The sequence below is a fragment of the Copidosoma floridanum genome, unplaced genomic scaffold (assembly GCF_036245765.1).
Source record: "Copidosoma floridanum isolate Cflo_tuat_1 unplaced genomic scaffold, Cflo_Japanese_pri ptg000021l, whole genome shotgun sequence".
NCBI lineage: Eukaryota > Metazoa > Arthropoda > Insecta > Hymenoptera > Encyrtidae > Copidosoma > Copidosoma floridanum.
Window position 1 is genome coordinate 29,666,730 of NW_028321898.1, and position 13,384 is coordinate 29,680,113.

The 13,384-nt window shown below is 41.4% G+C and overlaps 2 protein-coding genes across 2 annotated transcripts in view; both read left to right on the plus strand.

The window, feature by feature from the left end:
- Positions 1 to 202: 202 nt before the first annotated feature.
- LOC106647648 (ATPase family AAA domain-containing protein 2-like) lies at positions 203 to 4,982 on the plus strand. The gene is made up of 11 exons (XM_089594849.1): positions 203 to 362; positions 919 to 1,067; positions 1,138 to 1,407; positions 1,682 to 1,873; positions 2,231 to 2,412; positions 2,598 to 2,784; positions 2,994 to 3,179; positions 3,273 to 3,414; positions 3,649 to 3,753; positions 4,058 to 4,419; positions 4,953 to 4,982. The coding sequence occupies exons 1-11, from the start codon at positions 203 to 205 to the stop codon at positions 4,980 to 4,982; spliced, it is 1,965 nt and encodes a 654-aa protein (XP_089450975.1).
- A 2,501-nt stretch (positions 4,983 to 7,483) lies between these two features.
- The window catches only part of LOC106647824 (uncharacterized), a 263,442-nt gene continuing 257,541 nt past the window's right edge, over positions 7,484 to 13,384 (plus strand). The window contains exons 1-2 of the mRNA XM_089594588.1: positions 7,484 to 7,516; positions 8,033 to 8,524. Coding sequence (XP_089450714.1) covers positions 8,122 to 8,524 — 403 coding nt within the window. The 5' untranslated portion in view covers positions 7,484 to 7,516; positions 8,033 to 8,121. The remainder of the gene's footprint in view (positions 7,517 to 8,032; positions 8,525 to 13,384) is intronic.

A 13,384-nucleotide genomic window follows, 5' to 3' on the forward strand; every position in this document is an offset into this window, starting at 1 on the left:
TCTCTCTCTCGCGACAACCGAGCGATGAAGGTGACGTTGTTTTAACGTAAATCCCGCGCTGCACGTGCAAGGATGAGAATCAGTGATTTTTGCCACCGCAACATTCCGACCAACCAAATCCCGGCGTGCCGTATCGAGTGGTAGTGCGCGCACACATGCGTTTCTTGTTTTCCTCGATCGTCCGCCCCTCGACCCTCGAATAATGGCCACGGGCGCCGTCAAGGACTTTTCCTGCGTCGGCGGACTCGAGAAGCACATACGCATCGTCAAGGAAATGGTCCTGTTTCCCCTCATGTACGGCGACGTCTACGCCAAGTTCAATCTACGCCCACCCCGGGGCCTACTGTTTTACGGCCCACCAGGTTGTGTACTCCACATGGTTTCGTGGTATCACCTACACCGTTTACTTTTTCGCCTTGGGTCGTTCATACATCCGCACAATTACATGTAAAACTTGTACACGCAGGAACCAAACAATCCCAAATTTCCCTCGAGATTTCCTTGCTTTGCCATTTTTAAGGGATTCGAGCGCTGTTTATTTTATTTGTTTACAATGGCGGGTACCCCTTGTTACAATGCAATAAAAAAAAAAAAAACAAAAACAAAAAACACGTATACCATAAACTGTCGGAGTATAAGCGAAACTGAACGAGTTGTTTGATATGCAATGAAGAAGTGAATGAAAATGGAAACATGTATTGTTCATCTTTTACAATGTCACACAACTTATTCCTTGGTGGGAGATGAAAAACCTTGACAGGTCTGCAACCGATTAAAAAAAAGTATAGGACCCCACCTCGGTTGTCCACGTGAATGATAACGGATGCTCGTAACAATATAAGCCCGGAAATATACATACATTCCCAATGAAGATCTTTCATAAATATGTTCGAGTCCGAAACGACGTGAATCGCGCAGGTACCGGCAAAACCCTGGTCGCCAGCGCCCTGGCCGTCGAGTGCAGCAACTCGGAGCGCAAGGTCTCGTTCATATCGCGCAAGGGGTCCGACTGCCTGAGCAAGTGGGTCGGGGAGAGCGAAAAGAAGCTCCAGAAGATCTTCCAGACCGTAAGAGGCGAAAAAAAAAAAAAACGCCCCCGTGACGATAAAAAGCAACACACGCGCGAACCCCTCGCAGGCGCACCAGAGCCGGCCGTGCATCATCTTCTTCGACGAGGTGGACGGGCTGGCCCCCGTGAGGTCGAGCCGGCAGGACTTTGTGCACGCGAGCGTCGTCTCGACCCTGCTCGCACTGATGGACGGGCTGGACAACAACTCGGAGATCATCGTCATCGGGGCCACGAATCGGCCCGACGCCATAGATCCCGCTCTCAGGAGGCCCGGGCGCTTCGACCGGGAGCTGTACTTTCCTCTGCCCTGCTACACCGCCCGCAAGGAGATCATAGCGGTAAATAGTACATTTATATATATATATATATAGCTGCTGATCTAAGGCGCCGTACGGAGGCAAACATTTTCATCAACCCCTGCGTCCAACTCGACCATCCGAGTTTTACCCTGAACGCGCGCCTTTAAAAGCTTTTCAAATATTATTTACGTTGCAGCTTTTTTTTTTTTCTTTTTTTTTTTTCTTAAATGAGGTTATCGTTTTTTCAAAAACAAGGGGAAAGTTTTATGATTTCGGAAGGGGGGGGGACTACATTTTTTTCTCACGATCGTAGATTCACGTGAAAAGCTGGAAACAAAGGCCGCCCCAGAAATTCATCGCGTATTTGGCTTCGAAAACTATTGGATTCTGCGGTAGTGATCTTCAAGCGCTCTGCACCGAGGCAGTCATGTGCTGCGTTAGGAGAAATTATCCTCAAATATACACCACGAAATCAAAGTACCACATTAATGAAAAATCGTTGAAGGTAAGATTAAAAACTATCACGTGAGTACAATAACCAGTAAATCAGTTTCGGTGTAACAGATTTAGAGTGATAAATCGTGGACAAAGAAAAAGGGTTCGTTTGTCCTTATTTTAACTCCCTGAATAATAAAATAATAAATATCACAAAAGAATGCGCGTACAAATATATACACATGTGCCCAATGGGGAGGAAAGGATTAGTTGGTACATAATATATGATATTTAAACCTTTTTTTTTTATGATGCACAAAATAAAAATTTGATTGTTCTGTCGCTCAAAAGTGACGTACTACTGTCTAATACTATAAAAATACTATAATAACCTGGTGCTTGGTCTGAATCGTATTTGATATTTAAGGTTGAAAAGTTCGATTTCATCAAGGCCCAACAGAACATAGTACCGGCTTCACATCGCATATGCGTTGCACCGGTGAAAACACTTTCACCAGAAATCCGACCGTTGCTCGAAAATAAATTAAGTAGCATCATGGAAAATCTACAAATCATTTGTCCGACTGAAATCATCACGTCCGACGACTCGTAAGGAAAAATCATCTTCGCTATTGCCTCTCTTTATCAATTTATTTCAAACGGCATTGTGTTAAATGCAAATAGAAAAAAAAAATCAAGCTCATTTGTCTTGTAAAAGTTGCCTCGAAGTGCGAATAAAATGTGTCGAGTGTCATTTATGAATTCAACGTATAACACATGTACCATTAATCTAGGAGCAGCAAATCGACATACAACTCGACAAATTGTCCGAGGCTCTTGCTATGCGGACTCGATGACTGCCACACTCGGCATCTGGGTCCAGCAGTTCTTCACACCTTGGAGCACCTGCCTTGTCACGTCTTGGACGTAACCACCCTCTTTGAAGAAACCGGCAGAGCAGTAGAAGAATCGATTATTCAAGTAAATACATATAGCACATACATACAGATTTTTTAGAGTATAGATGAACTTCATTATGCGTATTTTTATTGAGGAATGTCTCGAAGATAGGGCGAAAAATTAGTACTCAATTGGAACGATCTCTGGGTTCATTTACTAAAGTGGAAAAAAAAAAAAAAAAATGATTAAATATTCGAGTTTAAGCAGAAAAAAAATCTTTTAATTTTCAGAAAGTAAAAACTGCACGTCACACGTTACCGTCTCTGCTCTACGTGCCGGATATTCTGTCTTGGTGGGACTTGGTGGACGAGGCGGCGCGCGTAGTATTCGTATCGCTGCTTCGGAACCTGGACCGTTCTGTTCACGTGTTTGTATTGATCACAGCCAGATGCGCTCAAAACGAGCTGCCCATCGAGGTTTTTTTTTTCTCCTTTTACCCATATTTCAAACAATTACAGCCAACAGCAAGCGATACCGATTATTTTTAATATTTTTTATTTTTTTTTTAGATCTCAGAATTATTCAGTGTGCATCAGAGGGAAGTTATCGAAATCGAGCACCCGAACGTGGCAGAGAGGCGAAATTATTTCAATGATTTGTTACTCAAAATAAATTCTGACTCGGACGATAGCTCGAACAAATCAATGACCGGTAAGTGGAGTTTGCACATGTCGTCATCTACACACGTGAATAAATTACGCCTATATGTAAAACGTAAGACATAACATGAAACACAATAACACAATATAAAACAACGTGATTTATTGTTAATTCGTTTTAGTTTTGAAGTAAAAAATAACGAATTCTTTGTCTTTTTATAGAACTTGAATTTTTTCGCCAAAAACATCGATGTATGATTGGATATAACCCTTAATTTTTTTTCAGACGAAGTTCCAGAATCTCTACCTGCAAGAAGATGTAGGATCGACAGTAAAATGCGTTCGAAGCTTGGAACTGTTATTCCTGAAAGACTGACAAGATCCAGATCAGGTAAAAATTCATTTTTACGAATGCACTTTACGCAACTATTTTGTTTTCATTAGTAACATATTCAATTTAAGCTATTCTCATAAATAAACAGTATATTATTTTTCATCCTCATCATCTCGAATAAACGTGACGCGTCGAGTTTAAATAATTATTATTTCAGTTTCAGCAAAGCACAATAAAAATAAAATTTCAGAAATAAAAAATTCACATTGAAAATCGATGCGTAATTAATTTCCAATCAATTTCTGCGATAAATATTAAAACGGCAGCGATGGAACACTGTAATTAAAAATTCTGCATACAGCGACAGCAGCGGTCGCGGCCTCGGTTCTGGCGACGAGCAGCAACAAACGCGAACGCGGCGGATCGTGTGGAAGGGCTCCCGCCGCTAAGCGCCAACGATTCAATATTCCGAGCGAAAATGGGTCGAAAGCGCCCAACAGTGCCGAAAAACTGAATGAAACCCAGACGCAGGAATTGCTGCTCCGGTTGGTCCAGTTGACGAACGGCTGGCCTTGCTACAGACTCGAGATCCTGCGATCGTCTTTGGAACTGATTCTTCACAGTCAGGACACCGAACTGTACGACCCGATCAGAGACTGTTTGACCTGCTTCGAGAACGAACTCGACTCTTACAACCTGTGTAAGCAAGAGTTAAGCCGGAAGGTAACGTTGTTGTTTTAAATTTTATTTTTCATTCTCTAGAGACGTTGACAGTCGCCAAGTATAATATTCCAATCAAAATTTGAGTTCAAGCGTTGAAACTCATGGGGTTCTTCTTTTTTGAGTTTATTTTAATGGCCCGAGTTTTCACTGCAATCTAATATCTTAGAAATTCATATTTTTCAATATAACCTATGTCTCTTTTTTAAATAAAATTTAGTTAGTTGTTTTTTCCCGTCAATCTAGTTTTTTTTTTTATTCAGGATACATTCGTGCTTAATGAAATTTTTTTTAATGTTAATTCACAAGTTTAGGTTTCTAGTTTTTTTTTAACGCAAAAATTTATCTAAGGCCAAGTTTACTCGTCTAAATAAATAAATTAATGGAATTGTATTGAATACTTTAATAAATAAAATTTATGTAATGGGAAAGTAGCTGTTGCGTACTGTCGTAGTAATTTTACGATAAATTATATTATGTCCTAAAAATGAATTATTCATAAATAAATTGTAACAAAGTTTTCTTTTTTTTTCTAGATGACGTCCCGTGAATCTGAATCAACGTGAAGATGCAGATTTTGTACATAAGGATGGGGAAACAGTTTTTTCTCATTTTTATACAAATTATAATAAATAATAAATTTTTTTAATTTGTTTGTAAAGCTTTTTTATTATCATACACAAATTAATAATAAAGACACTAGCTATTTCTAAACACATACAATTAATTTAATTATCTACTTATTTATGCACATTACAAAATGATAGAATCTCTGAAAAATTGACGTTTAACGTGACTCAATCACGAGAGCCAAAATATTTTGTTATAGTTCATTTTCTTTGTTTTGGTGTCAATAATCATAGTTTGTTCTGTGACACCCACACTTTTGCTCTAAAGAAAATAATTAAAAAATAATGGGTTCCTTATTCAAATAAAATAATACCATACAGTGAAATGTTTTTCAACCATCATAAATAAAACGTTTTTAAAAATTCACCGTTAAAGTTAAATTTATAAAAAAATAAATAAAATTTCTTTCGAACATTTGGCACCAAAAAAGTTATTTATTATTTTTTTTTATTATTTATATTTACGAAAGAGAAGTTAGTCTAACATGGTATTAATTATTATTTTAGTACAAACAAACAGCTTTCTCAAAATTCGATTGAAAACTGTTTTCATTCATGTGAAAACTGTTTTTACTCTTTTATCACGTAACAGCGAAGTTGTCCATTATTCTTAGACCACAGGAAATTTTTTACACACTTATGCATCGTACTACTGGTATTAAAGATGCTTGGGAAATCGGTTAGTTCGGATAATCAAACTTCATATTGTAATGTACCGGATTTTTAATAAAAACAATATTTATAATGATGAATCTCTTTTATTTTTATACAAAGTAGAAATAAAGTAAATAGAGACAGTCTATTGATTAAAATATAATTTGTAATATATAGATAATGCTAGAATAACTTTTAAATTTTAGTCGAAGCGAGCATCATACGAGCAGCCAAGTCGCGTACTTTTTTGAGGACAGACATCTGATGTTGGTCACTTCCACTTGAAGCTTCGAACTATTGCAAGGCAGTACCCTGTAGGTGCTTCAGAAGCAGCTGGTACATGTCCATTTTCATTACCTGTAACTACAATTATATATCATACTTGACATTTTATTGTATTTTTTTTATTTTTTTACAAAAAAGAGAATGTTCTCACCTTTCACAACAATTTTTTGGGACTTTTGTATCGACTCAGAGCGATTTTTAGCCAGACACGAATAGTTTCCACTATCTTTTTCAGATGCATATTTTACAACTAGTTTTTGATTGTTATCTGAAGGACTTGGCTCATCCGATTAAGCACATTTTTAGCGAAACTACGTAGCTAAATTTCATAAATCGTGACAACGCTAGGGACCAAAATATATAAAAAACAAAAAAAAAAAAAAAAAACAGTTTGTTTTGGAAAAGTATACGAATCAATCGATCTTGAAGCCGTTACGTTATTCTATACTACCGAGGTGTGTGGTTAATACAAGCTCTTTAAAAAACCGTATAGGTACTTCAGACCTTTCAAAGCTATACACGCGGCATCAATGTATCAGTCAAACGCAAACACCCGTATAGCTCCCTGACGGGAGAAAAAAAAGATTTCCACGCGCAAATAAGTACGCCGGCAAGAGAAAACACTCCTTCCTCATCGACGGCCTTTCTGGCATCCCCTTCTCCGTACAGCATTTACGTACAAGTATATATACAAGCGGTATGTGTGTGTGGGTGGTAATAGAGGGTATACCGCGCAAGTATATACATACGTGTGGATGTATATATATATATATATATATATATATATATATATATATATGTAATAATACGTGTGTACAAAAAACTGAGTGCTGAACGCGTATACGTACGTATGTATACCTATATGTATGTTGTGGAACGTATTCCGCAAAAGAGAGAAAGACAGCCGAGCGACGGCGGAAATGACCGAATCGCCGAGAGGAGAGCAAACCCCTCGACGGTTCTCAGCCGCCGTCGCGCACAGGCTGGATGGGAATATACCCACGCTTCGAGAGCCCTTCCATTCGAGCCGCATCCACGTATCCAGTCTTGCTGCGAGCGCCGTACCGCGAGCATCGACTCTTTACCTCTGCACCCGGCTTTTTTGACGTCGGTTTCCCCCTTTCCCCTCCCTTTTAAATTCCCGAGTCGCGTACCCCGCGTGTGCAAAAAAAGATAAAAGAATCATCTCCGTCCCAGTGTTAACTATATCTCTTCCTCGGGGGTGGTCCACAAGTGACTCTCGACGCGATGAAAAGGAGACGCGACTGTTGTCAGCCGTGAGGTAATCGCGCGCGAGTTTTTTTGTTTTGTTTTCGTTTACTCGCACGGCGGCTAAACTTTGGTGAAACCCTCGACCCGGTGTTTAACGCACGCGTATGCAAATATAGTTCGGGCCGGGGTGCATCGAGAGTGAAAATATACAGCGCAGCCGCGAGTTTGTCACTGCTGTTTCCGCTAAGCGCGGAAAATCATCGGCCAGGATGATAATGATGACGGGAGAGTCCGATTGACCCGAGGCCCAAGTGCCATAGGTATACTGATTTTGCGTGTGCGAAATTAACCTAATTGGGCCAATACACACCTCGAGCGCCCTGATATGGACATCGAGAGAGAAGTGTAACAACGAGCTGTTCCTCTCCCTTTTTTTTTTTTTTTTTTTTTTTTTTTTTTTCATCAAGTATATCGTTCCCTCACGATCGTCGGGGTAGTTTTGACGAACCGGCCGTTACTCTCATCAACGCTCCACGTTCCGTGGTCCGTTTAAATAAAAGCCAGCGGAAAGAGCGCATGAACCGGGGATTCCCAGTGCATCGGCTGATCGCGCACATAGCGGGACGTTTAATCACGCCGGGTGATTGCAGTTCGGTGTCGACGCAGAGGGTTGTCGAGTGTACGGGAAAAATTACTCGCGTTGATGAGAGTTTTCGTTTGGAGTAAGGAGGGTGGAAAGGGCGGAACAGTTCGTTGTGTGTGCACCAAATGAAGGGTACGTAACCCTTGATTCTCTCGGTGTGGTGATCAAAGGCCGATTTGGTATTGAGATATAGGAGACAGCGCCAACAAAAGTACACCATCGGGAAGACAGGACGAAAGATTAGGAGCACCGGGTCGACCGGTAGGAGACAGAGCCGGCAGGATGGGCAGCAGGTCCGTGGAGGCCTCGGTGGCGAAAAAGTGCCGGTCCAAGGAGGGCCTGCTCGGAGGGAGTTCCGAGCAGTACCAGCAGCAGCAGCAGCAGCACAATGGCAGCTCGGTCAACTGGACGATGTGCCTGCTATGCGTGACAAGTCTCGCGGTTTCGGGGCTGCTGGCGTACCGGGAGCACCGGCTCGAGATGCGCATCGCCAAGCTCGAGAGCGCCTGCCGAGTGATGGATGATGGACCCCACCAGCAGGATAACGTGCTCGTCAAGAGGCTCCAGCGGGAGGTCAAGCAGCAGATCGAGGAGGTGCAGAAGAGCCTTGCCGCCGGTGGTGCTGTGGATGCCGACGGGATCTTCAGGATCAAGAGGGAGTCCGCCGACTGCAGCTGTCCGCCAGGTAAGTGAGAGTTGGTGCTGTTGTACCCCATCTATCCCCTCCCCTTTCCCCTTTCTGTCAGACTTTCGTTTCTTTTAAACTGCCGGTACACGAATACGTGTGTGTGTGTGTGTGTGTGTGTGTGCGCAGTACATATTATTATATACGTGTGGGCATGCACGCGAGCAGCGCAGCTGTTCCTTATTTATATAGATATGTGACTGCGCTCTCTTGCCAAGTTGTCGTTTTTTTTTAAACTATAGATTAATGTTGATCGCTCAATCGAGTAACAATTCAATCGTTGCCTATACGTGAACCAACGTCAGGTACTTGTTGAATATGCTATAACAGTTGAATATTTTTAAATATTTGTATGACGAAATTTGCTTTTTAAGTACTTTTACACGATTTTTTAACTCAGTGTATTTGCATACAAGTTGAACGTATCGAAGATACAATCATGTAGTACTTGTATATTTTTAGAATTCGAATAGGTACGTGAAAGTAAAGCTGTCACTTTGACAGTTAATGTTTATACGTACGATACTGTTAATTTTGCCCGAAACATATATGAAAAAGGTAAAAAATTATTATTATCGCGTTATACAGCAATTTGTTTTGTAAAGTTCGCAAACATCGTTCCAACTTCCGACAGTACCGCACAATCCAGAGCGGAGTCGAGTGCCATTGTAACATAAGCCGGCAAACAAGAAGTAACTGCTCATGAAAATCATAGCACTCGTGTACGGAGCAATTAATCAAATTGTCTCCTCCATCCTTGTAAACTGTCGAGGCGTAAAGGTACATATATAGAATAGCCACGTGTGCATGTACACCATCTCACGTACTCTTATTATATACCAGTTGCGCGAGTTTGCACAGTTTTTTTTTTTTGCTCTCGTACGAAAAGAAAGTATGTAAGAGAGTCTCTTGTCACTCGCAAGAGACAAGACAACAAACAAAAAAAAAAAAAAAAAAAAGAAAAGCAACGGCAGTGCAAAGAGAGCTCTAGAGCACCCAAGTATGTATACGTATGTATGTATATATACATGGACAAGGACAAGGGAGGGTTTGAAAGATGCGAGGCGAAGAAGAAATGGGACGGGAGGCGTGCGGCGCGTTGAAAAGAAGGGGGATGAAACAACGCTACGCTCTACATGTGCACCCGTAAGTATATTATGCATGTGCATATCTCCTCCGACTTATAATCCGTGCGAGCACTTACCTCCTCTTCAATTGCTTGTTTTGTCGGCTTATCTTGGGGGGTGTAAGTATATTTACACTCTGTTAAACGCGCTCTCGAACGTGTGAGTTTGTTTACGCACCTTTTCACAGTAAAAAGTGTACAAATAACTACAGGAGCAGTGTACCTAAATACAATGATATGGAGTATTGATTCGTGTGCTTAGATGCTTGTATTTTAATAAATACAAGTTTACACGGGTAAATCCTGCGTATTGATAACTGGACAAACGCGTTAATTTATTGTCGAGTGTATTTTTCGTCTGAGCTCACGGTACCAGCATGGAAATCCCATTGTGAATGAATAAAAGAAATTCCATTTCCAACCGTTTCTTCTTTTTTATTTACATCTCTTTAAGAAGCATTATACATATGGTATCATCAGCCACATAACAGCGAGCAAGCCGGTCATTCAACGTCAAAGTTTCTCCTGGATGGAAATGTTTTCCCACTCACTCACTCTCTCGGCAGTAGAGCACACTCGAATCGTATAATTACTCGTACTAAACGTAGAAAAGAGGGGAGTTGGGCGGAATATCCTCTCAACGTTAAAAAGCCGAGCGAAAGCATTTATAGGTAAAAGCAAAGCGTCCAAGGAGTACAAGAGCGTCCCGCCCTTCCTCGTATGATTATCATCTCGCGGTATGAGTGCGTATAATACAACAGGGTACGGTAGCTTTTTAGTTCTCTCTTCGGTCCATCTGGTGCCCGATGCAAGTAGCACACTGGCTTGGGTTTCGTGAAATAAACGTATTTAGATTACATAGTTCCATCAGGTAAAGATCACTTTATTGCACATAATCCACCATCGATTCCGCGGGCTGTATATCTTGTCATGGGTCACAATTTCATTGGCAAGCACATGAGATCGGATAAAAAGCGAGCCTTGACTTCGACATCCGCGACAAGCGCGGAAGGAAGTTGGAATTTTCCCTATATATTCTCGTCTCTTTGGTCCTTTTTGTCTATACCCTGTTCTCTCTGCCGCGTCTATTTTCGATGCCATCTCGAGTACGAGGAAAGCCTCACGGACAATTCCGTCTTCTCTCGCTCGCCTTCTCCTCCTCCATTTAGCTTTATCGCTTCCAGTTTCGCTACGGTGGAGTGTTAGAGGCATACCGGCCTACTCCTGTACTGCTCCCATATCGAGGAGGAAAGATACATGGGGGAGCAGCTCGGGTGTTATAAATCTGGCGCCTCTCTCTTTGTTGCGTCTACGTCTGTTTAACTCCCATGCGAATGTGCATTGTATAACCATTGCGTTGGATATACTTATGACACACGTGATGCACGTATAGTGACGCGTGCGCGATTGAAAAGACTGTGTACACGCATCTCTTCACCATCAGCACACCTATCTCTTATATATATATATATTCCTTTGGTTTCGTTTTCTCGTCTCGTTTGCCGGTCTTTTGTCGTTTCCTTTCTTTTTTTTTTTTCTCTCTCCTCCTTCCTGGCGCAAGTGTCAGCTCTGGATGTTCAACGGGAAAGAGAGAAAAAAAAAAAAAGGAATCACAATATACACGCGTGATTAATGACCCAGCTCTGCTTATTATGCGTCCCAACGCGAAATAATATATGTAAAAGTGCGATGCACGTGTCATCGTTTCGGGGGCGAACAAGGGGCATTGTGCCAAACAATGAGATGCCTCAGCGTTTTTTTTTTTTTTTTTTTGGTAATGGTAAAACTGGAATTTTCCTTTCCCCTTCTCTTAGGAGTCAATGTCAAGTAGCCCGAGTTTAATTGTTTTACGATGCATCGGAGCAATTAGTTGAGCTTTTAAAAAAAAACAACTCCCGAGAGATGAATAAAAATCCAGGTCGTCAAAAGGGGAACAAAAAAGAAAAAAAAAAGAGTCGAAGCCAAGGCAATGGAAGGTATAGGGGTAGAAGTAATGGAGTAAAATAAAGATGGAACGCAGACGGCATATCGCGGTATAAGCGAAGCTGGTTGCAGCAGTCCCCCACGATAAAGCGGCGAACGACCGTACACGTATATGTGCGTTGGATGAAACAACACGCCCATGGATGTATATAATGTATACGTGCTATTTTTATACGGTCGCGCGGTAACATCGTCCGCCACTCGCGATAAATGTAACCAGAAAATATTAAGGATATATAATAAAGGAGTATATATACCCAGGTGCACCACGACCGGAATCGCGTGTGGTGTGTGGCGCGGATGTATGCCTTATTCCTCCTTGCCTCCGAGTGTGCGGCGATACGACCGCACTTTTCGTCGCCGTGAAAAATCCGCGTGCACGTTTATGGCTCTTCTTGGTGGGGCGTTATAGAGTCAGACGCTGATTTTGACCGCGTGCTTTGCTTTGGCTGTATACATTCGCACCGCGATGTTTTTTATTCGCCCTCCCGAGAGAGTCTATACATCATCGCCGTGTATATACGCCCTATTAGACCGGAGTATTTTTATACGCCCGCGAGAGCACGTGTAGGCCGCGGATTCTTTATTGTTCATTGTGTTTGCGCTAATGCGTTTCGTTCTGGTCTTTTTTTTTTTTTTCATCTCCATGTGTGCAACACCATTCAATTGAAAGTGGATCCTTTGTAGTGTTTGGCGTTGCAAACGCGGCGTAGTCTTGCGTGTTTTTAGATAATCCTCGCCTGCAGCTCGTGTTTGAATTATTTGCAACTAGGGTTCTCAAGCATATTGTAACCTCCAGAGGTTCATATAAACTTGTAGCTGTGTCTGGTTATTTAGTCAAATGAACATTTTCATCTCAACATTGGGTCTTGAGATCTTATCTGACATTTACATTAATTTTATTACTTGGGTTTTAGGGTGGATGGCTCACCGAGTTCGTCAAAACATGTTAGATTCAAATATTATTCCAGATTTACTGCAACATATTCTGCAACATAATAAGTAATCTTGAAAAAAAGCTTAAAGGTACTTTCTCGATATCTTTAGTGATTATAGTAATGCATCATCAACCTTTTGCACGTAACCGAATGTACAAAATGTCGTGTTTTACGTAGGAAATAAATCCAGCTAGTTCTCCAATTTACAAGACTCCAGAGTCTGTATAAATCTGACTCGTGATAAAGATCTAAAAGCCAACAAGGTTTTCCCCACATCTTGTTGCAAGATTACCTCATTTCGTGCACCTTTACATTGCCAACGATAAATTGAAATTTTTCAATTTCCAAGAAATTTCAGCGTGTGAAAACACCCCGAGCAGCACAAAACATCACTGCGAAAAAAGAAAGGGAAGAGATTCTAATCGATAAACGCAGAAAATTCATGAGCTAGCATGGCCAAATTTATCAAAAATTAAGTACTTAACCACGGCTTTGGAATTATCAAATATATATATATAGCTGGTAATAAACGTAAGTAAGAAGGACGGAGGTTTGCGAAATGAGGGGTGCTTACACGAGCCATCGTCGGGAAAGAACATGTTGTTCATAGTTTTCATGCATCGTTTGAGTTAACGCGGCGACGAAACATGGCTTTTCGCATCGAGTTACCGAGCTGACGGCACAACGAATTGAATCTCGCGTTTTCCGATTCGGTGCCAGTCAGTCGTCTCTCACCGGAAAGTTCGGAGGTACGTTGTCACGTTGTCAAAAACAGATGATGTGGGACTTTTACACGTCGTCGGTTATAGTTTA

What these genes read in the sequence shown, in the direction of transcription:
- LOC106647648 (XM_089594849.1), top strand. Translation starts at nt 203, where the DNA reads ATGGCCACGGGCGCCGTCAAGGACTTTTCCTGCGTCGGCGGACTCGAG. An exon ending in TCCAGAAGATCTTCCAGACC is followed by an intron (nt 1,068 to 1,137) that starts GTAAGAGGCGAA and finishes AACCCCTCGCAG; the next exon opens with GCGCACCAGAGCCGGCCGTG. An exon ending in CCCGCAAGGAGATCATAGCG is followed by an intron (nt 1,408 to 1,681) that starts GTAAATAGTACA and finishes TCACGATCGTAG; the next exon opens with ATTCACGTGAAAAGCTGGAA.